At 40.2% G+C, this 26,197-nt stretch overlaps 3 protein-coding genes across 25 annotated transcripts in view; 2 read left to right on the forward strand and 1 right to left on the reverse strand.

Moving 5' to 3' along the window:
• Positions 1 to 337: 337 nt before the first annotated feature.
• Positions 338 to 4,535, forward strand: cd8b (cd8 beta). Its single transcript, XM_075460441.1, has 7 exons — positions 338 to 468; positions 1,604 to 1,957; positions 2,847 to 2,921; positions 3,177 to 3,266; positions 3,487 to 3,520; positions 3,649 to 3,700; positions 3,799 to 4,535. The coding sequence occupies exons 1-6, from the start codon at positions 417 to 419 to the stop codon at positions 3,665 to 3,667; spliced, it is 624 nt and encodes a 207-aa protein (XP_075316556.1). The 5' UTR covers positions 338 to 416; the 3' UTR covers positions 3,668 to 3,700; positions 3,799 to 4,535.
• Positions 4,536 to 10,734: 6,199 nt separating this feature from the next.
• On the forward strand, positions 10,735 to 13,301 carry cd8a (CD8a molecule). 2 transcript variants are annotated; one of them, XM_075460468.1, is made up of 6 exons: positions 10,735 to 11,024; positions 11,132 to 11,467; positions 11,557 to 11,646; positions 11,734 to 11,841; positions 12,052 to 12,091; positions 12,686 to 13,301. In XM_075460468.1, exons 1-6 carry the CDS (start codon positions 10,976 to 10,978, stop codon positions 12,735 to 12,737), a joined length of 675 nt encoding a protein of 224 aa, XP_075316583.1. In that variant the 5' UTR covers positions 10,735 to 10,975; the 3' UTR covers positions 12,738 to 13,301. The 2 variants fall into 2 exon arrangements, with proteins under 2 accessions (XP_075316583.1, XP_075316582.1); XM_075460467.1 differs by having other exon boundaries at positions 10,736 to 11,024; positions 11,731 to 11,841; positions 12,686 to 13,300.
• A 255-nt stretch (positions 13,302 to 13,556) lies between these two features.
• Positions 13,557 to 26,197, reverse strand: part of cast (calpastatin) — a 38,678-nt gene continuing 26,037 nt past the window's right edge. For 7 of the 22 annotated variants that reach the window (XM_075460444.1, XM_075460455.1, XM_075460447.1 and 4 more), the window contains 26 exons: positions 25,964 to 26,065; positions 25,225 to 25,374; positions 24,841 to 24,885; positions 24,668 to 24,769; positions 24,466 to 24,546; positions 23,591 to 23,629; positions 21,623 to 21,709; positions 21,240 to 21,371; positions 20,613 to 20,711; positions 20,345 to 20,449; positions 20,089 to 20,205; positions 19,302 to 19,415; positions 19,011 to 19,124; positions 18,781 to 18,864; positions 18,515 to 18,619; positions 18,210 to 18,326; positions 17,034 to 17,147; positions 16,843 to 16,947; positions 16,635 to 16,739; positions 16,436 to 16,528; positions 16,224 to 16,268; positions 15,997 to 16,128; positions 15,700 to 15,786; positions 15,381 to 15,410; positions 15,111 to 15,211; positions 13,557 to 15,027 (listed from right to left, as the gene is read on the reverse strand). In XM_075460444.1, the coding sequence (XP_075316559.1) occupies positions 15,119 to 15,211; positions 15,381 to 15,410; positions 15,700 to 15,786; positions 15,997 to 16,128; positions 16,224 to 16,268; positions 16,436 to 16,528; positions 16,635 to 16,739; positions 16,843 to 16,947; positions 17,034 to 17,147; positions 18,210 to 18,326; positions 18,515 to 18,619; positions 18,781 to 18,864; positions 19,011 to 19,124; positions 19,302 to 19,415; positions 20,089 to 20,205; positions 20,345 to 20,449; positions 20,613 to 20,711; positions 21,240 to 21,371; positions 21,623 to 21,709; positions 23,591 to 23,629; positions 24,466 to 24,546; positions 24,668 to 24,769; positions 24,841 to 24,885; positions 25,225 to 25,374; positions 25,964 to 26,065 (2,397 nt within the window). In that variant the 3' untranslated portion in view covers positions 13,557 to 15,027; positions 15,111 to 15,118. The remainder of the gene's footprint in view (positions 15,028 to 15,110; positions 15,212 to 15,380; positions 15,411 to 15,699; positions 15,787 to 15,996; positions 16,129 to 16,223; positions 16,269 to 16,435; positions 16,529 to 16,634; positions 16,740 to 16,842; positions 16,948 to 17,033; positions 17,148 to 18,209; positions 18,327 to 18,514; positions 18,620 to 18,780; positions 18,865 to 19,010; positions 19,125 to 19,301; positions 19,416 to 20,088; positions 20,206 to 20,344; positions 20,450 to 20,612; positions 20,712 to 21,239; positions 21,372 to 21,622; positions 21,710 to 23,590; positions 23,630 to 24,465; positions 24,547 to 24,667; positions 24,770 to 24,840; positions 24,886 to 25,224; positions 25,375 to 25,963; positions 26,066 to 26,197) is intronic. The other 15 variants (XM_075460450.1, XM_075460458.1, XM_075460459.1 and 12 more) reach the window with 12 other exon arrangements.

Raw genomic sequence — 26,197 nt, forward strand, 5'->3', positions numbered from 1 at the left:
GTGCTTTGCATGTTGAACTGTTTGTTCTTTAACAAACCACACTCTTAAAAACAGAGAGAACAAACTCAATAACATGTACCTGACAAACTCTGCTTGTCAGGTACATGTTATCCATTTCAGAATGAATGCAATAAGCATTTTTTCTTAATGCTTCTCCTTTTCCGTTAACTCCACATTTCAGATCATTTTGGCCAGCAGTATGTGACACAGTGCATGTGCTCTATGTTGGCCCATGCTCCATAGCTGGTGTACGGGCCACTCTGATAGGCCCGGCGTGTGTCACATCGGGGTGTTACCTTGACGGCCCTGTCAGCAGGTTCCTCCCATAATCTCTGACAGATAGAAAGCAGGAAAAGAAAGTATCAGCACCATCCTTCAGCTACAAGTCACATTACACACACTGGCGACCTGACAAAATGATCCCAGTGCTGCTGGCATGGACTCTGACAGCGTCAGTCTGGACACTTGGTAGGAGAAATAAGTCTGTCTATTATTTTGTAAGCCTGCAGTGTTGTCAGTATCGTTTCTCTGCCAGGGGCCTTTACCGTGGGATGCCGTTCTCAGCTCAAACTCATGTTGTTTAACTTACATTTAAGTCTTACATATACAGTCCGCGGTGGTATTATTTGTTTTTACAAAGTCCAAAAGAGTGGAAACAAACTAAATGTGGCAGCGTTTAGTTGTTATTATGATTGTTATTTCAGAGATTTATGTTGATACTGATATACTCTGAATAGGCTGTCGTGCTGTTACATAAACTCTATGTGCACGATCAGCCCCTGACTTGTGGAAATCTTGAGGGAAATGGTACACAGCCTATTTGTGCTCTGCAGTAGGTCAACTTGGTGGTAATTTATCCATTTGCATGTTTTCAAGGCATCAAAACTTGTTTGTGGACCATGTATTGCGTTTTGTTTTCTGACACGGCCAGCTGCTTAGATATTTTATAAGACTACTGTTTGCAACAGTGTATACTTTTTTACATATATTTACATATATAGATATATAGTATAGTATATATATATAGTTCAATATACATGCCTACAAACATGACTAGAGAACAAATGAACCATTGGAGCTGATTCTGTGGTGAGATGAAATAGCTCTTCCAGTGAGGGCCTACTTTAAACTTTACATACGTACTAAAGAAATCTTTCTTTGCACCGTTTCCTTCGCGATGTCTTCATAGTTTGGCTTCATTTTTATTTCTATGGCACTTTTGGGGATTGTAGGGTTTTCACGTCACCTGTTGTATTGCCATTCTTTTTCTGCTTTACTTGAAGGACGATTACTTCATTGTGCTTTTCACATTACAATCAGTTTTCGCCGTGCTGCGTAGGAAAGACGGCGAAGCGTTGAGGCTTTTTCCTTCAATCTTTACAAACCCATAAATGGTGGACATGCCAGCTACGGCTGTTGTAATAACAGTTGCAGTAACCCTGTTACGGACGTTTTCGTCACAGTTCTTGGCTTTTTGGCTTTGAACCTTTTCACCTCCAGTTAAATCAAATAACCAGAAGTTCCCTTACTCGGCTGTGGTTGTATTTTGGTGTACAATAAGTGCTCTTACGTTTTCAAACATCCCTCTGTTTCCACTCCCTAGGCTCAAGCCAGTTCCAGCGAGGAGATCCCGTCAATGTTCTTTATCCTGCCATTTCCAGTGATGAGACGATTGACTGTGAATGTGTTAACATCTTCTGTGACAACGTGTACTGGTTCCGCACAGTTCCCACAGAAGGCAAACTGGAGTTTCTCGGGAAATGCAACAATGCTGAGCGTGTTACCTATGGGGAAGTGAACATAACACGGTATAAATTCAGCAAGAGAGGTGGTGCGTCCTTTGTGCTGCGCATCCTTGGTGTGACAGAAGCAGACGCGGGGATTTATTCTTGTGTCTTAAAGGACTCAAGAAAGGAGACAGAAATCTTTAGGCCCGGCTTTCTTCTTCGACCCGGAGGTTTGTATGCTAAAATGTCAAGTGCTTCATTTCCAGCAGTTAAATAAGAGTGTAATTAGAATGATCAGAGACTGTTTAAGTATGTCTGTCTAATTCTAAGTGGCAGGTGGAGGAGTAATCAGTTTAATGAGGTGCCATTTATATGTGGTAGAACAAGAACTACTGAACCATAAAGATTGTGATCTGAAATAATCTCATGCCACTGCGCACCTTCCAACTTTAGGGTACCCAGTTTAAGTGCACCCAGACTCAGTTCCCCTCCCTGGTTCTTCTTTTACAGTGCAACGTTCCACTATTCAAGAATCTTTAGAAAAACATGAAGATAATCTGAGAAATAAGGATGTATATAATTTAAACTGAGTTAGTGTTAGTGATTAGTCTTTAGTTCTAACCAAAATGTTTGTGTTACGCCATCTTTAGCTTGAATTTTTTGATTGCCTTTGCTGCTCTAATACAACTATGAAGAGCTCGTGGACACTCAACAGCCGTAGTCACTCTCAACGCAGCTCCAAATGTTGCTGCTTTTGTCGAGAGATGTAAGCATGTCAGAGGTACGGTTTAGTGTAGGGATCAGCGCTTATCTTTGTCTCGTTGCTGCCAGTTTATCTGTATGAATATGTATTTACATAGAACAACATGGCTATGTGGACATGGTTTATCAACCATGGCATGAATTTCTTTAAACACAAACTATGAAATACTGGAAAGAAAACTGGAGAGCCACATTCAGCGTACATCTGTAGAAGGAATCTGTCCAAAAGATTCTGGTCATATTCATTTACCCCGTACGAATCATGATGCTGCGTTGATCTCCACAAAATCATTTTTGATCTTGCTTTACTGCTATTTGTTACTTTGTCCTCATGGTTCTTTGGTCTTTATCTGGCAGAGACCCCCCCAACAATTCGCCCAACCACGAAGCCAAGACCCAAAATGCCGTGTCGCTGCAAGAAACATCCGCAGGGTATGAATGCTTCAACACTCGCATCGTATTTAAAAGCATGATATGCACAAGCTCTTATGTTCTGCGAATATATTACTGTGTATGGATTCAGGTAGGAAATGATGTAAATGCAGTGGAGAGGACAATATTAAAACAGGACGTGCGGGAAGAAGTGAGCTTGTAGTGATTTATTGTACCCTAAAACTACAGTGAAAATATAATGTATAGCACATTTAAATGTGACCTTGCGCTGTACATGCTGTGTGTTCACTCCAGGAAGCTGTGACTCCCGGTTTCTGTGGCCACTGGTTGGACTTGCTGCTGGCTTGGTTCTTGCGATTCTGTTCACACTGTATTACTTCAGCCGTGAGTCCCGTTTCTGTTTATCGCGCTCATTGATATGAAGTCAGGCAGGAAAAAAGTACTCTCGTTGTAGAGACTCATGTCCAAGGACGCAGCGAGTTTTGCAATCAAATGGAAGTAATTCTATTACGTCATTGAAATATAATCCTTAGAGTTTTAGAACGTTTTCTCGTGTCTCTGACATATTTTTCTTTTACCTCTTTTGAAACGTTGCTGCTTACAGGGCTGCCCAAAAAATGTCACCACCACTTTGTAAAGTAAGTCCAGTACTAGCGATAATGAAAAGAGCTGTATGTTTTCTCCTTTATGATCACATAAAATCTTTACTCTTTATATAATGTTTGAATCTGAATCTCTGCTTTAACCATTTGTTTTTTCAACAAAGGAAGAGGCTGATGACCTAAAGCAGTGCATCTGTATCTTTTATCCAGCGAAAAGTAAGTCCATTGTGTGTCTAATGTAATGTATTATTATTATGGTTAATTAATTGATAAAGTCCACTTAAAGCTAACGGTGCCCGCTCTTGTGATTGCAGACGCTGAAGTGTTTCACTGGAACTATCTGCCTTGTGGAGCTTGAATGGCACAAAGACGCGCTCTGCTAATAAAAACATGTCTTGTTGAATGCAGTGAAATGTGCGCTCAGCTGGTGAAGAGCGGTGACCATGTAAAATACTGTGACTGCTATGTATATTTTTCTCATTGCTCTCTTTTCAGTTTGCATCATCATTTATAAAGGAGGTTTTCTGTTTTTCCAAATAAGGTTTGGGAGCGTGATGTTGTTGAGCTTTTTCAGATGTTTGTTGAATTAAGGACGAAACCCGCCCGGATCACAAATATCGCATCACGAGGAGCTGTTGACCGTAATATGAAGATGTGTTGTGTAGCAGGGCAGTGAATCGTTTTATTCGTTTCAGTTGATATGGCGCCTCTCCACAACAAAATAATCTCATTTTACAGCGAAAGCAGACAAAGTTCAATTATATACAGTCCCGTTTGTAAAATGATCCATCCCAATTCATAGAAAGTAGCCGAGTCAAGTTTATTTTTTTACATACAAACATTACGGTGCAGCTGAACTGAAAAATTCATCTTCTGTGATACTTATCTCTGAGGTGCTCACCGTGTGTGCATGTTTGCTTTCTTCTGTATTTATTTAGGCTTTTGTTCTCCATCATATATCCTGGAAATGTCACATGTTCACATCGCCTGTAGATTTCTCTGTGACTGTAATTCTGTTCAATCAATAAAGCTGTGTATTTCCAAACATTCACAGAGTGGTGAGACATTTACAATCCAGTCCCTACAGATAAGAGATTCATGGAATTCGGGGGGCACTTTTGCACAGTGTTGTATAGTAACGAAGTAAAAATACTTCACTACTGTACTTAAGTATATTTTGGAATACTTTGTACTTTCCTCGAGTTTAAAATTTTTTGACAACTTTCATTTTTACTTCACTATATTTCCGAACTTAATTGCATACTTTTACTCCAATACATTTTCATTGTTCGGTTTAGTTACTCGTTACAAAAAAAAGACGTGGAAATTCTATCTTACAGAAACTCCCCTTTTTTAGGTTTTATAGTAGTTTTACAAAAAAGGTCTTCTTCTTCAGATGCCAGATAAGCTGCAGTTCCCTCCCAATTCTTTTTTTCTTTTGTATAATGGCCGGTTGTGTGTGCACCTCCTGTAGCTTGTAAAGTACAGTAATCGTAACAGCTTTTTTTCTTGGTGATGTTGGCCGCATTTTCTGTACTGAGTGATTTTATTTATTTTTTAGAAAGGTTTACAAAAGGGGTTTCAGACTCCCTCTTCAGATGCCAGATAAGCTTCAGTTTTCTCCTATTTTTTTCTTTAAATTTTGTTTATAATGATGGCAATACCAGTAGCAGCCTCTTTTGTTTAATTTTTTTCTTAATGGTGTAATGTACGCCTCATTTTCAGCACTGACCTTACTTGAAGAAGAAAAACTTAAAGGTTCACAAAGCTTGTATTTTCTGTCTAAACCTGGTCTAAATTTTGCCTGCACTTGGTTGTGTGTAGATTTTAAGTGTATTTGACCTTCAAAGTTTACCAAAATATAAAAAATGTCATTCAAACTGCATTTGCTTTGTTTACTTTTTACTTATACTTTTCATTACATTACTTAAGTACATCTATTTTTACAGTGATTCTCATACTTAAGTACAAGACGTTTCGGATACTTTAAGAATTTAACTCAAGTAACATTTCAGTCAGTGACTTGGACTTTTACCAAAGTCATATTTTGGAGGGGTACCTATACTTTTACTTGAGTGTGAGATTTCAGTACTTTATACAACACTGCTTTTGCAGTAGCAGAGAGAACACAGATACAACATGTTTCATATCACAGAAAGGATGTGTATTGCGTGGATTACTGATGTTCTAAGAAGTACTTTGCTTCAAAATGTGCGTTGAGTCGTACAGTTCACGTGTATGGAGAGTTTTGGAGGTGGGTGTTGTACTTCCATTGTCAATATTGTGTTCAGCGGAAGTTGAGTAGGTGATTTACGGGGGTTCGGTTTCTTCCTTTACTTTTGATGTGTAAACTTACAACATACTCAGTTTCTGTCAAAAATGGTGTCGCAACTGTGTGCAAATAATCTTTGCTGTTATAAAATTCATCCTACAAATTAAAAAAAGAATACATTTTAATAGCACAGTTTGAGTTCCCTGCAGTTTTAGTCTCACATACACACACACAGGCAGCACGCGATCACACCTGTGCGACTGAGGAGTGCGAAGACTCGACTGAGTTGGTGGTCTCATGGGTCTCAGGGAGTGCGCACAACCCTTTCCTGTGTGCTGGAGGGAGAGGAGACACAGAGCCGTGTTCACTGAGATGCCATCGCTTCGCTCAACTTTGAGCTCGTCACCTCGTCTCAGAAACAAAAAGACCGCAAAAAGTACCACAGACCCAACCACAAGCACTGAGACACACTCAGAGAGACGGTAAGAGAAAGACACAAATAGGGTTTATAGATGAGAACACTGCAAAACACAAAAAAAATCTTACAAAAGCTGTAAATGATTGTTCCTTTGTGCTTTATTGGATTTGAAATAAAACAAACAAATGTGCACAACAAAATGCATGGACAAGTGTCAGTGTAAAGATATTAAATAATGTACACACAACCACAAACTACTGTTGTAGTAAATCATGATAACAACAAACTCAAATGTGGCGATTCCCTGTACATTGTGGAAAGATTAACTGAATTCATTTAAGAGGTAAAGCAAAACCATTACCTATACTTTGTAACATTTACAGTCAAAGAAAATCATACATTTATTATATTCGGTTGCTTGTTTAATTGGAATACTTACGTTTCTTGCATGAACATAATTGATAAATCTTCTCTCAGTTGAAGACAACACAGCTGAACAGCGTCACAAAAAGCCCCCAAAGTGTCGAGGTTGAATCAACACCTCAGACTGTATCAAGATTATCAAATAATATCAACCTTTGAGAGTGTGAAATTCATTACAGGATGGTTGTATTAAGCAGCTGTAGCTTGCTAGATGAACCTTATGAACTGGTAAACAGCATTTACAAAAGCACATTGCCATTCTGTAGAGATATTCGAGGAAATCTTGTATTTGCTCTTGTGCGTTCCAGGAAATGAAGGAATGAATGCGGCAGCTGTAAATGAACAGGGCCAATCATTTCTGCTTTTTCTCTGATCACAAAATTTGAAACTCATATGAAAATCTCAGGACATAAGGGAAAAAAATTAAATGTCATTTGGGCTTTTTCTTCTGACCCCAGTCTTACTTAAGGTGAAAAATTCTTTAAACTCCTAACATTTATGAATTTAGCGTTCTCATCAAACATTAATGCTCATTAACATTAATTGCTCTGTTTTATATAATAAATCATTACATAAGCCAATGAAAAGAAATCAGCTTAACCCGCGTTTCACACCATGAATTGACAAGCTTTTAAACCAAGTATCTATAGTTGTATGTTTAGACTCGAAATGAGGGAAATTTTGATAAAAAACAGTCTCTGCTTTTTGTTACTCAAAGAGAAGAGTTTGTCTTCAGCAAATTAAAAACATACACAATGCAGTGTGTCACTGAGCTGTCCTGTAAAGAGTGAACAGTCTGAGTAGATAAAGATGTCTGATCTCAACCCGCAAATAGCTGACGCAACAAAGCTGCACAGCTAGCAGTTTGTGGGGAAATCTATAGTCTATATATGGAGCCGTGTGTACGCTATTACTTTACACCAGGAGTGTTCAAAAGTCACGTTCTAATCCAATATTCTATGGTGAGACAGAATCAATCGATAATCTGTCTAACAGATACAGGACGCAGTCAGAGTTACAAATTTCAAAGAGCTACATTTGTCACACATCATCTGAATCCAATACGTGGACGGTCGGCCACTTTATTTTGCCATTTTCCCATCATGATACAACAGTGAAAAATTACAAAGCCTCCCAAATGAAATGATATGCTTTTATCATTCAATACCCAACAGCAGCTCATAACTCAACTTAATAAGCATAAAAAAAACATTCATTTTTCCTTTGTCTGTTCTCTCTGGGAGCACATATTTGTTGAATGTGCTGGACACTATTTGTCTGTTTCCCATAAGATCTCAGATGGTCAAAATGCTTTTTAGACTCTCAACAATTTTACAGTCAAACCAATAAACCGAGTAGACTAGTACACTACATTATAATACAGCACATTTATGCTGTAGCGCTGGCACATGGTGTTCTAAATAACACACATTTTCACATTTGACACGCTGTAGAAAATGATCAAGAGGGCATACTTTGAAAGATGATTTTGTCAAATAATAGCCAAAAAGACATTCACGTTCATTTAATTTTCTTTCCCCTCTCGTATTGAGGGTGCTGCCACCCTGTATCCTGACAGGAAGTCTTTGCAACAGAAAAAATAATGAGCAAACGTGTGTGCGCGCAGCTATCTGCATTTGTCCAATTCCTCTTTTTCAGAGCTTTCAGTTTCTACTTACTCCTGTTGGTGCTTTTGGTTTCCATGTAACAGCTTCTTGCCCCATAATGCTTGATGGAGAGCCAAACTGTCAAAGCCCTAACGAACAAGCAGACTACTGATGTTCATTCACAGGTATGGAGGAGGCTGCGTTTTTCAGAGTGTAAGGTCGGGTCTTCTGACTGCACTTTAAGTGTTCACGAGCCGAGTATACTCTTTGCCTCTCTGGCTTCCCCTGGTCACCCACCACACACATGCAAGTTTCAGGTTGGAGACCCCCTCTGTGACTAAGATAGGGAAGCCCATGCAGGTGTGTTTGTGAGTGACTCACTTCTGAAACGGAGATATGGAAAGGTGAAGTGGGCTAATTGAGTGCGTTTTGACTGGGTCTTCCCTCTGACATGAAGCATCAACAGAATCCCCTGCTTACTGAAACCAGTGTCAAGCCTGAAACCAGCCTGGTTTCCATCTAGGTTTCACTTGAAAGAAAACGTCAAAGTAATTTATTTGAAATAAAGAGTATCAATTGTACCAGCCATCATTCTAACATATTAAGGGGAAACTGTGACAGCATACAGAAAAAGCTCTACGGCACAAGTTAATGACACAAGTAATTGCTTAAGCCTGTCTCTGATTTTATTCCCACGGTCTGTTTGTTACTGTCTATCTCCTCCCACCCATGGAACAGATAAATCGCCCACAGAAGACCAAAATGTCAGCTCTTGTTGCCCATTACCAAATTGGCGCATTTATTTTCCATCACAGTACAGGAAATGTGACGGGCTTTGCGTTGCGCCATAGCAGCTGAAGCTCTCCTCAGTTAATCTGAAGAGAGTTTCACTTCCCCGCAACTGTAGGACCACCTTTTACACAAAGTAACAGGATGTATTCACTTTTGCTATTGCTTTCAAGTCACAGTCAATCATCATCCTGGCAGTTATGGGCCAGATATTTAGTTTTGATCAAAGCTGGATCAGGTAATAATAATGGCTCCAGGCTCTTGAATAAAAATACTACAACTACAGTTTTATTTTTTGTTATTTTTGAATAGAATAGAATATATATATCCTGACTTTTTTGTGCAAGTTTTGATCAAGCTGCCAAAACCCAAGAACCAGCTTTTTCTTCTTGTCAGACTTTACACGTTCTGTGTCTCCCCATCTCTCCAGTTAATCACACCTCATCGTCATGTCCATTCCCACTCTAGCTCTTCAAGCCATAAAACATACGAGTAATTAATTTCCCCCTGTTTTTCTCTTTGTTGGTCCAAACATACTGAATGAGCGTGCAGCCACAGCCCACAGCCCGACCACGGATGTCAAAGCAGGTGTTTTTCTTCTGAAGTTCCCTCAGCTTCTTTTAAGGGTAGAAACACCTGTCGTGTCATGACGGGGGTGTTGACAAAAATTCAGCACACTCTCGATAAGTTTTGGCTCTTGCACAGCACATCAGCCGCTCTAATGTGACTCATCATTTGGTTATCGACTGTTCGATAAAACGTCCCAGCTGTGAATCCTGCTCCTGCTGCCATCTAGTGTCTTAAAGGCTTCGTTTCTGCAGCAAATGCTGCCAAAACTCTTACAATACAAATGAGCACTTTTTCATTACAGCAAGCCGTCAATACTAATATTTGGGAAATGCTGTTAAACCAACATAACATCCACCTGAAAGGGTGAGCACAATGACAACAAAGAAGATCATTTACACGTATGTGCAGGCTCGTAATGGCAGCTATCAGATGAACAAGACTATGCAGTATAGCCAAAACAATAATTTTTTGTAGATGCACTTTTCAGATGAGTAAATACAAGACAAAACCTGATCCCATTACTAGTTGGCAGAGGACGGGAGAGACAGGAAAACCACTGACAGGAACAGTGGCTCAGGTTCTTCCTTATTTTCTTGTGGATTCTGCCTTTTGTCTTTCAAAGAAGGAACCAAAAAACATCAGATCAGCATGTGAGCATGTTTTTCCGTAAGCAGAATATGAGATCAGTTAACAAAAGTTTTATTGGAATCATAATTATATAAAAAATATTCAGTGTTTGATAAAGATTTATGGCTTTTTTTTCTTTTTTCTGTTTTCTTTTTCGTAAACAAAATTGTTGCGTTGTTTCAGAATCTGGGACTTTCTTACTCTTCACTTTGAACTCAATTCAAAAGCGTAAACCATCCCTATCAACGTGCAAAAGGGGGGGTCAAAGGTCAACCACCGACTGCAATTGTCAGAGATTCTGGAAACTTCGTCGGTTGGAGATTTTACCAACGTCGTGTGTGGACGAAGTTCAGCATTTGATTTGTGCAAAAACAAAGTAAAATTGTGTAAAGCTGCCAGAAAGACTTCATATCATGTACCCCATGCTCTTTTTTTTTTTTTTACACCTCCTACCCCATCCTTTTCAGCCCACATACTGTGAACTGCTACATTTGTGTGCCAATAACTTGTGGGTCAGGTCGTGCTGTTCGATGCTTCAAACTAGCGGCAGAGGAGCGAAATACAAATCTAGCAGGCTCCACTTCAAACGTCGTGCAGACCACGACGGCGTTGCAGGAGGGCTCTGCAAACGCTCCACTGCAATGATACCATTCGACACAGCAGAGAAGAAGGTTACAGCTGGGGCGTGGTTTCATATCTCACTGAACTATCTCCCAACAGATTCCAATAAACACCACAAAGACGGGTAAAGCAGCTATTGTTGTCTGCAAGATTTCTAAAAGGAAATGGACAGAAAATGGATTCAGATCCTGGTGATTCTGGTGTTCTTTCAACGTAAGTTAGACCTAAATGTTTTTGATATGTTTTTTCTACTTTTGTGTCGTGTTCTGATCAAGTGAGAAGTGAATAATCACTGCTCTTCTTTTACGACAACATTGAAGAAATCACCTCAGGAGCTGTTCAAGAGAAGACGGTAATGGAAGGGCAAGAAGTTGATGTTACTTGTCAACCTTCTGAGGAGGGGGGGACCATGGTCATCTGGTTTCGAGTGCTGGACGTATCTGGCATGGAATTCATTGCATCATTCAGCCCCAGTGGTACAAAAAAGGCATCCGGGCCTAACTATGACAGCATCTTCCAACACAGGAACACAAAATTAAATGAGTATGTTCTAAAACTAAAGTCCTTCAAAAACAGCGACAGAGGCATCTACAGCTGTGCTTCTCTCATCAGAGGAACTAAGCTGAGTTTTGGAGAAGTCACGCGACTGGTTGGAGGTGAGTTTTGTTCTCTAATGTGGTCCAAAACACATATGATACTTTTCAAAGGAATAACCTCTCTCGTGTACCTTTTCCTCTTTTCTAAGAGCCAACAAGAGAATCGCCGCCGCTCACAACCAAAAGAACTCCATCGACAACTACCACGAGCTGTGCTTGTAAAGAATGGAGCAAACCAGGTAAAGGTCCCAAAACACAACAAAGTAATGACTCTTTATCACTACATTATAATGCTGTGATGTTGAACTGGTGTACATGTTTAGCAGCACCAGTCGGTCATTCCCTGTTTTGCGCTCCAATCATACTGGCCCCACTGGTCGGCGGCTGTGGCTTTCTTCTGCTGCTGCTCATCATCATTTCCTCATACTGCAACTGTAAGTCCATCGAATATATTACACCTAAAACAGCAGCCTTGTACATCCAATTTGTCATTGTATGACCTTTAAAATTTTGTCATTGAATATCTCTGGAAATCTGAGAATTGTTATGTGTGATTCTACATCTGAAAAATGATGTAAAGTTTGTGGATTTGCTGTAATTTGTACGCAGTCATTTGCTGAGTTTAAAATCCCTCTTTGTTGCAGACGTAAGAACACGCAGGTGCCCCCACCATCACAAGAGAATGTAAGTTATTTATTCTTTAATCACAAATCCTCTTTCCACCTGGGGGCCGCAGTCACAGTTTAGAAATGGGTATTTCCATTTCCTCCAAAGAGCTTGAAACAAAAAAAGATTTAAAAAAATCCAAAAACTGAAGTGTGTACGTATTGTTCATCGATTATTTCAGTTTATTTTATTTTTTTAAGCTTAACTAAGCTTTTATTTAGATGTTGCTTTTCACTGAAACGAAACAAAACTCGAGTTTTTGTCTGAAAACTGCTGCATTTACTTTGTAATTAGTCCCAAATTAAATTATTTCCTGAGCTCTTCATAAGAAATATTTGTACATCTTATTCATAGTATTACCACCCACCAATGAAAAAAAAATCTAAACTATTTCAAAGCCTTCTGCATGCCCAGGAAATACATTGTAAATAGTGAATTGTTTGTCTATTTATAGCAGATTTTATGTATGACTGCAAACTGAAATGTAAACACACTAAATATCAGCCCCATTGTTCTGTATTTGTCTGTAGATTTTTTTTTTTTTTTGTAGCTACGTTTCCTTGTTTATATTTAAAATGTTTTTCATGTTTTTCACTTTTCTCTGGCATGCAGGCCGAGGATGAAGGCGACTGACAAACTACCGATGACAAACCGACACAGCTGAGCTCAAAGTTGAAATTTCATTTCATTTTCAAACTGCAGTCATTTTTTTCAAGGCATTGCATCTCTTGCCAGAAATAACTCCCAATTCAGCTTTGCCAAGTCTTGGCAAAACAACGAGCCGATCTGCTCACTTTTTAAACTCTTTTGCGGTGCAATTGAAAATGTTTAGAGGTCCAAGAATTAAACGCATCAGCGCCATTCGTTGAGTCTTTGCCGTGTTGTAGTTTGATGGCTGATAACACTGTGCTGCGATATTTGAACAGAAATTGCTTTTCTTTTTTTTTCCTTTTTAAATAAAATGATGTAACATGAAACAACTTACTTACTTACCCAGTTCACATTCATGCTGATGGGAACTGGAAGTAATACTGAGAATATACGACCATATTTTAATCCTCATTTTTCCACCAAGTAAAATTTATACAGAATGTAGATACTTATTATTGCTTTTGTGTTGTTTACACTTAAAATCTGTGTTAATCATAAATACCAGTGATGATTTATCTCTTTTTGCATTTTCTTTTGAACAAATACTTTTTTAAATAAAAGCACATTTAAGAAAATCATTGCCTCTAATGTGTTTGTTTTTTTTTTTAAAGAAGAAAATTAATAATTTTTTTTAGGGTTAGGTTTTAATTTCTTTTGAAATGTTAAAATTTTACTCTTTACTTTTGATTTATGATGTCTTTGTAAGATATTTATGGTGAAGTCATACGTTTTCGAAGGCTGGAAATGGATTATAAAAACAAAAAATGATCATTCGTCTTTTTTTAAGAATAACGTACACAACCAAACATCAAAAGGGAGCAAAGATGCCCTCTTTCTGTAGTGAACTGAAATTTTATTTTATTATTTTTCCACACATAAAACTCACTCATTTGTGTCCCCCATCAGTCATTCAGCGTCTTGGCACAAAAGCACAATATCTGAGAAAAAGACGTTTGTTTTAAGCCCCCTCTTGAGCGAAAAGGAAGTGGGCTGCTTCAACCGTACGCAGAGTGAAAAACCACCCGTCAGGGAGTAGAGAAAGACACTTTCAGAGGAGATTCTGTTCCCTCTCACTTTAATGCGCACACACACACCGCCTCACACACACACAGATATACCTATTTCCCTTGCGCTTTCAAGACGACAAAGCCTGTTGATTTTACTTACAGCATTTTACATTTTAAGGTAGTTCATATAAGCTTTAAATTCTCTTTTAGGCACAAATGATAACCAGACTTACTGGTTCTAATATTTATTTATTTTATTTTTTACATTCTCTTTATTGCTATTATATAGTCAGCATTCCCACATCTGTAAAGTATCCACCCCACAAAAAAAACCAAAAACATTGAGAATGACGTTTAGTGACTTTTTACCACAGTTGAAAGCTACAGCCCTTTGTAAATGCGTACAGTGTTGTCTTTTTTCTTTTTTTACAGTATACAAACAATGGCAGTTTAAAAATCTCGTAAACACCTCGGTTCACTAAATGCACTTCTGAATGCCAGGAATTTTTTTTTCTTTAAGGCCAAATACATGCAAAAGATCCTTCTCTTGAGAGACATTTCTCTGCAGACAAGAAAGAAGCATTTGCAAAAAGCTCTCCGATACAGAAAAGAAAAAAAAAGAAAAGCAAAACATCTCCTGGAAATCCTCCACTTAATTAATAATGTAAACTAGGCACTGTTTAAAACATATATGCAAACTAAGCTGTACACTAGTGTTTTAAATGGCATCTGAGCACATGATAATAAATTTGGCTTTTTCTTTGCACATCAAGATTGCACAAACATCCCGACACGATACACCTACATGCGCACTGCTCCCACATAAGCTGACAGCCACCAGTGCTCCAACCAACACCACAACACCTGGCTTACGTAACTGCTGGGTTGCGATATTAGTGCGTCACTGGAGAATGTCAGCTGAGATGTAGATGCAAGGCTTTCAGTGGCATGAAAGATTTTGTGTCTCAAACTCGTCTGCTTCCCCACAGTTTCCCTTTGTTCCTTCTGTTTTTGTTTCTACACTCATCCTTTACACCCATCTTGGCATAAAAAGTCTCTGTTCTTTTTTCTCCAAAGACAGAAAGTCTTTGAAAGTAAAACTTTGTGAGAAAAGGCGGTGCTTGCAGATATGGTTATGTGTGGGTGTGTTGAGCAAGTGTTGGGGGGGGCTATATCTAGGTATGTCGGTCATCCAGTATACATTCTTGACGATTTAGAAAAGTAGAATCATTATCCGAAGAGCAGCTCCCTCGCCGATGAGTCCCTGTGGCCTGGAGGACAAATTACACCCACGACCTGAAAGGAGTAAAACATTTAGCAGTTCAGTAGAAAGACTCCTCGTCATGTTCAGCAACTTAAACTTTAGGAGCAAACCTTACCAAGTGGACTAGCTTTTGCCTCCCTTTGCTGTAGGTACAACATCTGAGCTTAGCTGAGCTGTTGGCAGGTCAGTGGCAGATGGCTCAGCTGCATGTTGTGTCTGAAGTACAAAGTTTAAGGCAGTTAATAAAGTACATTGGGGAAGCAGCATTCTGGCACGACGTACTTGTTACAAACTGTTTTGGTTTATGGACTCAGTTAAGCACACAGATCCTACAAAAGACAAACATCGTGCATGTTCAACTTCATGCAGCAAGCACTTCTCTTACTTTAGACTTTGACTTTGACTTGCTCTTGCCCTGCAACAAAGTTGACAGACTGGTTATGCTCGTCAGCTCCACACTGCTCCATGTGGTGGTGAGCACTGGTGCAGTAACTGCTAGTGAGCAATCTATACGGGGTAGTCATGTTACATTAACTAAACCAGAGCAGGATGACCTGCAGTATGGAAATATGCAGATAAGTCTGCATTTAAAAGGGTATCTATCGCTTTTGATTGACAGATGACAGATAGAGAAAATGGCCCCAACAAGAGATTTAACTACTGCATCTACCAATCTGTGTATATATACAGACCCATGAGTTTACCTTCGGCTTATCCGTTTTAGATTTGGACTTGGAGGCTTCTGGGAGGAGTGTACCAGCCAGGGAGTCCAGAACAGGACCGGCCATTGGCTTGGACAGAAAAACAAAGACATTATTAATAAACTTTAACTCTTAAACATAATTGACTCCTAATGAATTGAAGAAAATCGCCAGAAAGCATCTTTTAAGCGATCTCTAAAAAGAGTAGAGCTTAAGTGCTGGAAGTGAAAATATCAAATATGGTCTATTTTTTATAAGATCCCCAAATCCCTGTGCTTTATGAGCACTTCCCTCTGCTACCTTCAGGGGATCCGAGTCAAGCACAGGAGGTTCCAGCTTTGTTGTGGATGAGGTGACGGGTGCAGGAGGCGGGGCAACAGCAGAGAAGTCACCAGACAGCAGATCCAAGGCTGTGTTATCATCCATACTCTTCTGCAGGGCCAAGAAGAAAAACAGGATATTAACCTCCTTTTGCATCCGTAAACATGTATAGGACATGTTTGTTTGATTTTATCACGAGGACCCACCTCCTTGAATGATGCAGCTGCTTTTACATTTGGATCTGCCATGCTCTATGAAATCAGATAGATGTATATCAAACACAAACTGAAGTTTAAAAGGTTTTACACCATTAAGCATGTCTAAAAAGAAAAAAAAAATCTGTTGCCAAATTACTTGTCACACTTGTAAGAAGTGTAAATTCAAAGTTGAGCAAATGTACTGACAGCTGTCAGTTTACCTTGAGGTCTTCCTCAGTGGGTCGATACTCTGGAGGCAGCGAGTCGTCCCTCTCCCCCATCTTAATCAGCTTCTCTTCAACAATCTTTTTCTCCTGCAACAACCCAGCAAGCACACACAACAAGGCAGCTAAAGTGACTGTGTTTCCTAAGTGTGCTTTTTTGAAAAAGAAAATCATGCATTTGAAGCATGCGGGCTACCTTGACTATGTCTTTGCTAGGAACTGGCGCAGGCTGAGGAGCGGGAGTGATATCCTTCAGTGTGTCCGACAGAGCATCAAAGGCATTGTCTGCTTCACCTGGGAGCTGAGTTCACAAAAAAAACAGAAAAAAAAACAGGTTCAGATGAAACTGCAGGAAAAAAAAAAGTCGGGAAAAAAAAAGGCAAAAGCTGCACTTGGGTGGTCACCTGCAGGTCAGCTTCAACTGAAACACAAGGTGAAGCCTTCACTGCCGGAGCAGCAGTGGAGGCAACAAAGTCTCCTGCCAAGGTTTCCAGAGCGAAGTCAGAGGCCTGAGGGTGTGACAGATTGAAATGCGCTGTATGAAATAAGTGACTTTCAGCATCAAATTGTTCTTATTATTTTCACAATTCTGCACCTGTGCAGGAGGAGCTGATGGGGCGACAACGGGAGCCTGGACAGCAGGAGCTGCTGAGGAGGTCAGGAAGTCTCCAGACAGAATGTCCAGAGCCTCACCAGTTCCCATGGTGGGCTGCCAAAAGAGAAATTTCAATCAAGAACTCACTCTCATTCTGATTGGTTAACCCATTGACGCCGGATGTTACTTAGCGCAACATTGCCCCTCGCGCCGGTTGTTGCGTAGCGCAACATTGTCCCTAACGCCGGTTGTTGCGTAGCGCAACATTGTTCATTTATCATTATTTTCAAGACGCATGCAGCATGTAATGCACAATAATTGGTTCAAATACACATGAGGTGGGTGTTTTCGATTAGCCTGTTCTGCAATAGTGCGTTTGTAGCTAATTTGACAGCTCGGCTACAATGGCTGCGGTTAACGAGACATACTGTGACAGCGATGGAAGTGATGTGGAGTTGGCGCGGCCACACACCATCCAACTCGAAGTGGAGCCCCGTGTCAAAGCAGGAGATGAAATCTTTCATCGGTCTCTGCCTAACTTTTGGAATAATCAAACTACCAACTCGCCGGGATTACTGGAGGCAGAGCAAGTGGCTGTATCAGACAAATGTAGCCCGAGTGATGGCACGAGATCGTTTCGACATGATGTAATTATTTATTCTTGCGCTGCATTCTGACGACTTCTCATTCTTATTTGAGTGGCGTTGCCCTTATGTCAAAAAAAAGAGAGCCCGGTGCTAATTACTGCAGTATGACAACTATGATGTTTTAGAAGTCGTGTCACTGAAGTTTACAGTATAACTGCACAATGCAAGATATATTGCAGGTTTTTTTTTATCATTCATTATTATTGCTGATATTATGATTATGATTTAGTTATAGTATAGTAACAGTATAGTAATAGTAGTATAATAAATAGCAGCATTGGGTATTATCCTGAATCATAAAGCAAAACTACATGAACCAAATGTCCAACATTGATAAAAAAAAAAGTAATACAATCCAGCCAGCGAAAATTTTTTAAATTTTTCTTAGGTGTTTTCAATGAATTGTTTTTAGTTCAAAAAACCCTCAGGCATTGGGGACCTTTTCTAAAAACTGGCTTAGGCATTGAGCAGCCTTTTTTGCAGGTGCTTTAGGCGCCAATGGGTTAAAGTGAAGATGTCCAGGGCTCACCTTGGGTTTTGGAGCTGGCAGTTTTTTTAGCTCTTCCTCATTAAACCTGTACTCTGGAGGGAGAGTGTCGTCTCTCTCACCCACACGCACACCCTTCTCCTTTTTGAGTTTGTCCACCTGTAAAAAGAGAAAAAGAACACATGAAAAAAGGCAAACGCAAACACCTTTCTCTGGCGCTAGTTTGCTCTTGTAGGCACACAAACCGACTTTAAAACAAGCACATCATGGAAACAAACAAAGAAACATCAGTGTGGAGTTCCTACACTGAATCATAACAGTAGTATGTGCATTTGTGTTCCCCTTACAGAGACAATATCTTCAGGCCTGAGTTTGGGGGGTTCAGGTTTTGGTTCATCTGCTGCCAACGTGTCGCCAAGAGCGCTGAGAGCATCCAGAGACAAGGAGTCAGCCTGAGGAGAGAGTGAGAGAGGTTTTTTTCCAAGGTAATGCTTGAGGAGGAAATTGTAAAAAAAAAAATAAAAAATTAAAAAAAAATTAAAAAATAAAATTAGAACAAAAATTCTAGATTAAAGAAAACTTCATCAAAAAGAAAGTTGTTGAAAGTTGTTACCTTCTCCATCTTTGGTTTTGTGTGTTGGGGTTTCGCAGGGAGGACCTCAAGTGGGGAATGTTGCTCCAGGGGACAAACTGTCACCTGCAAAAAACACAGACACACGATGAAGAACATGCAGAATGGAAATAAAAGACATGAGTTGAGAGGATGAAAAAACTGGCACACAGCTTAGAAAATAGATAAATAGAAATAGAAAATGGGCCACAGATTTGCACATAAGTGCTTACCTCTGGTGCCTTTCTGGTTGGAGGAGGGACGGGCGCCTGAACTCCTGCAGCTTTAGAGGAAGCTACAAAGTCTCCAGCCAGCATATCCAGAGCTGACAAATCCTCTACTTTTGTCTAGAAAAAGCAAAAAAGGACACAGCTTTTAGCACATTGTTTAAAAATGTACAAGGAAATGCTGGAAGAAAAAGAAAAAAAATGGATAAGAAACAGCTAGCCAGGCCTAATCCAAAACCACCTGTAAAACTACATGCGTTACTGTGATAAAATGTGCAGGATTTAACTTCAGATTACCTGTGCAGGAGGAGCTTTGGGGGTTACAACAGGGGCTTGGACAGCAGGAGCTGCAGAGGAGGTCATGAAGTCTCCAGACAAAATGTCCAGAGCATCACCAGTTCCCATGGTGGGCTGCAGAGGGACAGAGAGAGATAGAACAATCAATATCCTAAATTTACTGAGGAGTTCATTCCAGAAGTGCTTGAGCATAACCCTTAAAGCATCAGTAGAGAATCTGGCCATTTTTTGTTCTTTGGCTCCCCCTATAGTTGTGGTTGGGCGGTTTCCAGCCTACGCGGAGCAGACGGAGAGATGACTGAGGTCATATTCTTTTTAGGGTTATAAACCTACACATCCGGAAACTTTACTCACAAAGCCAAGCACGGCCAACATCATACAAGACTAAACAAGAGAGCTAATCTGCTTTTAATTGCAAGTTCACCAGCAACAAAGTTAACTCTGAGTCAATTGGTCGTCCTGTTTTTCTCTGAGCTCTCTCCAGCAGCAAAAGCCAGTCTGATATTCATTCTACCCTTTATTTCTTTTTCACTTTATTGATTTTTTTTTTGTCCCCCAATCTTTACTTGTACAGGCAAAAGTGCGCCGGTATCGATGTTGCTGGGTGACGTGTTGCTGTAAAACTGTGGCGCTGGAATGTAAACCAAGTGTTTAGTGTGCTGTTTCAGGCCCAGGAATGTGCATACCAAAGGTTGATGGGCATCAAAACTAGTCAGAAGTACATAGTTTTAAGGTTTTTCACACATTTCTCTAGTTCTGCTTCGAATGACATCTGTCCTTATCTCACCTCTGGTTTTGGAGCTGGCAGTTTTTTGAGCTCTTCCTTATTAAATCTGTAGTTTGGAGGAAGTGTGTCCTCCCTCTCTCCAACAAGCACACCCTTCTCTTTCTTTAATTTGCCCTCCTGGAAAAGGTAAAAGAAGACTAAATGAGCCATGTGAAGATCTTAGCCATACATGCAACCGATATGTAAACAATAGGAGTTTTTCCTGCTGTCAAAAAGCTTGAAGCTCCAAGTCAGTGAACGTTTTTCTTGTTCTTACAGAGACGATGTCCTCAGGCCTGAGTTTGGGGGGTTCAGGTTTTGGTTCATCTGCTGCCAACGTGTCACCAAGAGCGCTGAGAGCATCCATAGACAAGGAGTCACCCTGAGGAGAGAGTGAGAGAGGTTTTTTTTATTTTTTTTTATCTCAGTATATCTTTATGTCACACATTTTTTGTTTAACTGATGAAACACAATGTCTCTCCCATGTAAATGCAAGACAGGAAGCAGGGGAGAAGGGAGGAAACTGCAGAAATCCTGTATCACACCTGATTGGTTTTGGACTCAGCAGCAGTTACTTTGACTTTCTTATCAGCAGGAGGAGCAGGGCACACAGCCACGGGAGGAACTGCAGAGGATTTCACTCTCTACACAACACAGACAAAATTCAACTTTATGGTAACAACCTTAAACACACACAAATCACAGAAAGGGTCTTGTCATTTTAGTTACTACATTATCAATCTATTGAAAAGCTTCTATATCAACCATTTCTTATAACACCTCAAAACATCTCTGTGTCAATAGCTCAGTTGTCAATAGGACAATTTCTGGCTTAAAACCTCAGCAGCTTGTCCTCATACTGCCCACAAGGAGTCCGGCTACAGGGTGGGATCACAACGTCTTTTTCTTGCAGACAAAGAAATCTGGTGGGATCTGAGAAGAAATGTCTGGGCATTTCTGTTTTGCTTTATAGTGTGAAGAGAAACTGGTCACAGAGTAAAGTAAAACATCATGTTATATCTTGCTGGGTTCATGGGTGCGGCTGACAGAAGCTGAATTTTGGCGCCTGTCAGACATACCTCTACTTCAGACTCTAGCCTTGGCAGAGGAAAAAGCCCCAAAAAATACAAAAGATACAAAAAAAAAGCAGCTGTAATGTTTCCGTACAGTACCTTAGCAGTGGCAGCGGACAGACCAGCCTCCAGTGAGAAATCATCTGAGACTTTCTCCATCTTGGCTTTTTTATCAGCAGGAGGAGCAGGACACACAGCCACAGGAGGAACGGCCACAGGTGTTACAGCTTTCTACAACAGAAAACATATTACTGAATAAAGATCTGAGCTTCTTAAGTCTGATGCTAGAATAATGAGGTTACTTTTAATGGTTTAGAAACATGAAGATGAGATTTGTTTGAATTGAAAGAATAATCATAAACCCTCAACTGCAGATGAGAAAGGTTTTACTCCCCGTGGCAAACACTGTATACAACATGGACTTGTCAGCAGGGAAACACTGGATGGTATAACATCTGAGTGCTACATGCTTTAACACTGACCTCTTGCTTCTTGGGTCCAGGAGGAACAGTGGACGTCATGAAACCAGCTGAAAGGGAATCCAGGGCCTCGTCTGTGCTTAGAGGTTTCTGAGATGAAAAACAAAGGGAACACCTGCAGATAACAACTTCAAACCAGATCAGATTTAGGTAAACCGATATCATGATTCAGTTAGAAAAAACAGCTTCCAATGATTCCCCAAAACAGTCACATAATCTTCCACTAGATGGCATAGCTAACCAAGTCACAAGGGTAAACAATAGGGCAAAATAATACAAGCCAGACTACATGTACCAACGTTGCAGGAAAAGTACAGACACACCCTTCTTCACATTCCACTGAAACTAAAAACGAATAAATCACAAATAAATGCTTTTGCACCACAGATTTGACACCAAAAAATTCATTTGCTGTGTCAAAAAGGGTATCAACAGAAAAACTGAACACTAAAGTTGCACAGGAAGAGAGCTATCTGGGGTTGAAAGAGATAATGCGCAGAACCAAAGATCCACGACAACATGATGAAGCTGAAGTATGCTGTGAAACTAATGTGGGTGTGTTGAGGGTGAGTAAATACTAACCTACGGATACATCCCTGCATGCACGTATGAGTTGAAGAGCACATATTTATGTGACTGTTTGGGTTTGGTCCGACATGAGTCGCTGGGCTCGGCCAGAGGAGGTAGATCCTGTGCTGTTTGCTGAGCCAACACCCCCCATTGCAATGCAACATTCCCCTCTCTAGAGGAACAAGCTTGTCGCAGAGTACAAATAGTGCTTCCTGCATGTGTGTGTATGCATTTGTGAACTTGTTTTTCTAAAGTTAAAAAAATATATACTTGTGGGACAATGTGTTTTTTAGGGCCCACATGTTCAAAGAGATTTTTGAGGGTCAAAACCTAGTGTTGTGGTCAGGGTTAGAATTAGAATTAGTTTATGGTTAGGTTTAGGGTCAGAGGCAAGGCATCTTTATTTATATAGCGCATTTCATACCACAGGCAACTCAATTTGCTTTACATAAAGACAAGGCATAAAAACACAGTTAAAAGCAATCAAAGAAGAGGGGAAAAAGAAAGATATAAACTCAACCATACGCTCACCGAAAGAGAAATGTTTTTAACCTGGATTTAAAAGTGCTTACATTGGGCTGATTTCAGTTCTGCTGGTAGTTTGTTCCAGTTGTGTGCAGCATAACAGCTAAAAGCTGCTTCACTGTGTCTAGTTTGAACTCTGGGCTCCACTATCTGACCTGAGTCAGTAGATCTCAGAGCTCTACTGGGTTTATACTCTGCTAGCATGTCATTCATGTATTCTGGACCTAAACCATTCCGTGATTTGTAGACGAGCAGCAGAACTTTAAAATCTATTCTGTATCTGACCGGGAGCCGATGTAAAGACTTGAGAACTGGGGTGATGTGATCTGATCTCTTTGTTCTGGTTAAAACTCGGGCTGCAGCGTTCTGACTGAGCTGCAGCTGTTTGAGACTCTTTTGGGGGAGTCCAGTCAGAAGACCGTTACAGTAGTCAAGTCTGCTGGAGATGAAAGCATGAATCAGCTTCTCCTGATCTGTTTGGGACATGAAACCCTTCATTCTGGATATGTTCTTAAGTTGATAAAAGGCTGATTTGGTGACTGATTTGATATGATTGTTGAAGGTCAGGTCTGAGTCTATCAGCACGCCAAGGTTCCGGACTTGGTCTTTAGTTTCTAGAGACAGTGACTCAAGATGTTTACTGACAGCAAACCTCTTCTCTTTGTTGCCAAACACAGAGGGCTAGGTAATGCTTTATACCAATGGTGAATCACCACAAACATAGAGAAACAAAGTTTTTGTGAGAGAGTCCTTGCTTATGCTTTTTAATAAAAAAGTGAGTGTCCTATACTAACTATATCCGGACCAAATTGAGCTATATGAGCAGCGTGCAAGGCGATGGGTCCACTAAAGGCAAGGGATGAAAGCTTTACTTACAGGCACATCCTTGGGCTTGACATCTACAGGAGCTGGAGTCTAGAAAAATCATGTAAATTAGTTTAAGAACAAAAAAATAATAACAATTACAATACTGAGATAATTTAAGAAGTCAATACTACCTCGAAGGTTAAGTTCCAAATTGAAAAAGAAAATTTAAAAAAAGATCTAACATGGTGATCCAAGTTAACTCTAAATGCATCTGGCTTTGGAATTATAGCAAACAAATCACTTCTGTAAGAATCCAAAATAACTGAAGACACTTTTCTGACATTGTGTATCTACTGAGTGTCAAAAACTGAGTTCGTCCTTAAACTTACTCTCGTTTGCAAACACAATGCTAATGTGCAGACCTCAAAATGATTAAAACGCAGGGGTTCAGAGCTGAAGAGAGCTATCCGTAGACGAATACCAATAAAACTACAAGCTACTGCATCATGAGGTGTAGTTTTCGACATTTTGTATTTGAACTGCTTTTGTCAACTGCATAATGACATGGTGTCAAATGTCATGTGTTGTTGCTCATCCGAGGTCGTCTCTACCTAATTTTAAAGACTACGGTAAGGGACAGATGATATTTTATCATGTGCCGATACGAAAAAAAAATAAATAAATCGAGAACTGAAAAAGGGTGTTGTTTCTTTCATATGCCTGAGTATGGAGTTTTGTTTAAGATGTCAGAGAAATATCCTCATTGCTCAACAACCCTCACTCTGAACAGCTTACATAGGACTAATTCCAACCTGTAAAAAAAAAAAAAAAAGAAAAAAAAAAGCTGTCCAGTGAGGTATGAAAATAAAACATGCATTAAAAAAAAAAGCTAACAAGGAGAATCTCATGAATTTCCAAGAAGGCAGAAACTGTGACAAACTGACCATATCCTCGAATCTGTAGCCTGGAGGCAGTGTGCTGTCTTTCTCTCCACACTTCTGACCCTTCTCATCAGTGACGCCATGCTGTGAGACATGCATCATACAGTGAAGACACACCAGATACATGCAGCTTAGTGTGATCACTCACTCTTCACCTTTCTGCATAAACAGACACAAACGCATGCAAGCTGCAGCTATGCTGTACCTCTTTGACCTCTGGCCCGGTGTAAACAGGCTGCGAGGGTGCCACAGAATCTGTTGATGGTAGTATGCTGGCCAGGGCGTCAAACGGATCCACAGCAGGAGCCTGCACAGGCACACACAACTCAGCATACAGGGGCAAGCAACATGCCTTTAAAAGCATCTCTATGTCTTTACCTTTTTGGCTGCCGTCGCTGCTGAGGAAGAAACCTCCACCTGCACCTGCAACACAGATCCAAAGTTGGTGCCATATAGGAAAAATAAATAAATAAATCACTGAGTTATAACAAATAGTGTAGTTTATTGGAATTTTTTATAGGGGTTTAAAGAATGTTAACAGACCAAGTGTCATGTTTCCACCTTGAGACAATTTTTTACTACACCAAGAAAATGTGCCTACTATGCCAAGAAAATGGGTAAGTTTTACATCAATGAAAAATCCCTTGAGCTATATCTAGAGTAGACTATGACAACATCCAATCCGACACTCAATATTTGATAGAAAATGCAGATTATAATGTGTCGACAAGCCTCCACCATGGTCGCTATAGGATCAGCTACCTTTGTTTGTGTTGTTTTAGCTTCTTTCTTCCCGTGCACAGATACATTTCCAGCTGCAGCAGCTGTAGCAGCTGTAGCAACTGGCTTTGAAGTTTTATCAGGATCAGCTTTAAGCACGTCAGCTTTGACTGTTGATGCAGCAGTTGCACTCTAAAATATAATGAATTGGATTCCGTTACAGGCCAGGTGCATGTCTAGTGAAATCACAGGTTGTGTGTACACATGCAAATTCTGTAATATACAGTAAAAAAGAACAAATGGAAGACAGGAAAGCGAGGGGTTGATTTCAGCAGAGGAAAAGCCTCAAGCACCTGGATGATGTCAGTGGTTGATGTGTTACGAAACTACCCCAAAAAAACAAATGACCAAGCTGTTGGCCTCTCCTCTTCCTTGCTTGCTTTCCCTTCACTGACTCAGGTTTAAACTATGATTAAAGTGGCGCTGTGGAACAACAAGCAGAGGCATGCTTAGTAGAGAGAGCTTTGAAACCTCCAAAAAGTTCCTCTGAAGTAGAAAGAAGAAAGCCGAAGCAGAATTTTCTTTTCAAGCAAACTCTTTGAGCATTGTCCAAAGCAGAAACCTGAGCGTTTTCAAGTAACAACAGTTACAAAACCTGATAAAAGCCAACAACACAAACAGGCAGAAAAAAAGACAGAAGGGCAAAACAGCCTTGAAAGAAACATCACAAGAGTCGTGGTAAAGGCAAAGGCTCAGAGTAGCCTGTCGCAGTCGAGTCTACCTTCGCTGCCTCTTTAGGTTTGGTCGCAGCAGAGGTGGCAGCTGTTCCAGAGGCAGGAGAGGGAACTGTAGCCGTGGCTTTGACTTGGGAGGGAGGTGTGGTCTACAAACACGTAGTCAAATGATTACTCAAAAACACAAGGATGAAAGAATTACAGTAACTCTAAAGAAAGTAGATGTGTTGCAAGAGATGTGTTGACACTTTGAAGATGTTAGGAGCAGCAGACATTAGAAA

Source organism: Odontesthes bonariensis, chromosome 3 (genome assembly GCF_027942865.1).
Source record: "Odontesthes bonariensis isolate fOdoBon6 chromosome 3, fOdoBon6.hap1, whole genome shotgun sequence".
Taxonomy (NCBI): Eukaryota; Metazoa; Chordata; class Actinopteri; order Atheriniformes; family Atherinopsidae; genus Odontesthes; species Odontesthes bonariensis.

What these genes read in the sequence shown, in the direction of transcription:
- cd8a (XM_075460467.1), top strand. Translation starts at nt 10,976, where the DNA reads ATGGACAGAAAATGGATTCAGATCCTGGTGATTCTGGTGTTCTTTCAA. An exon ending in AGTCACGCGACTGGTTGGAG is followed by an intron (nt 11,468 to 11,556) that starts GTGAGTTTTGTT and finishes CTCTTTTCTAAG; the next exon opens with AGCCAACAAGAGAATCGCCG. An exon ending in CCCCACCATCACAAGAGAAT is followed by an intron (nt 12,092 to 12,685) that starts GTAAGTTATTTA and finishes TCTGGCATGCAG; the next exon opens with GCCGAGGATGAAGGCGACTG.
- cd8b (XM_075460441.1), top strand. Translation starts at nt 417, where the DNA reads ATGATCCCAGTGCTGCTGGCATGGACTCTGACAGCGTCAGTCTGGACA. An exon ending in AGCGTCAGTCTGGACACTTG is followed by an intron (nt 469 to 1,603) that starts GTAGGAGAAATA and finishes TCCACTCCCTAG; the next exon opens with GCTCAAGCCAGTTCCAGCGA. An exon ending in CACACTGTATTACTTCAGCC is followed by an intron (nt 3,267 to 3,486) that starts GTGAGTCCCGTT and finishes TGCTGCTTACAG; the next exon opens with GGCTGCCCAAAAAATGTCAC.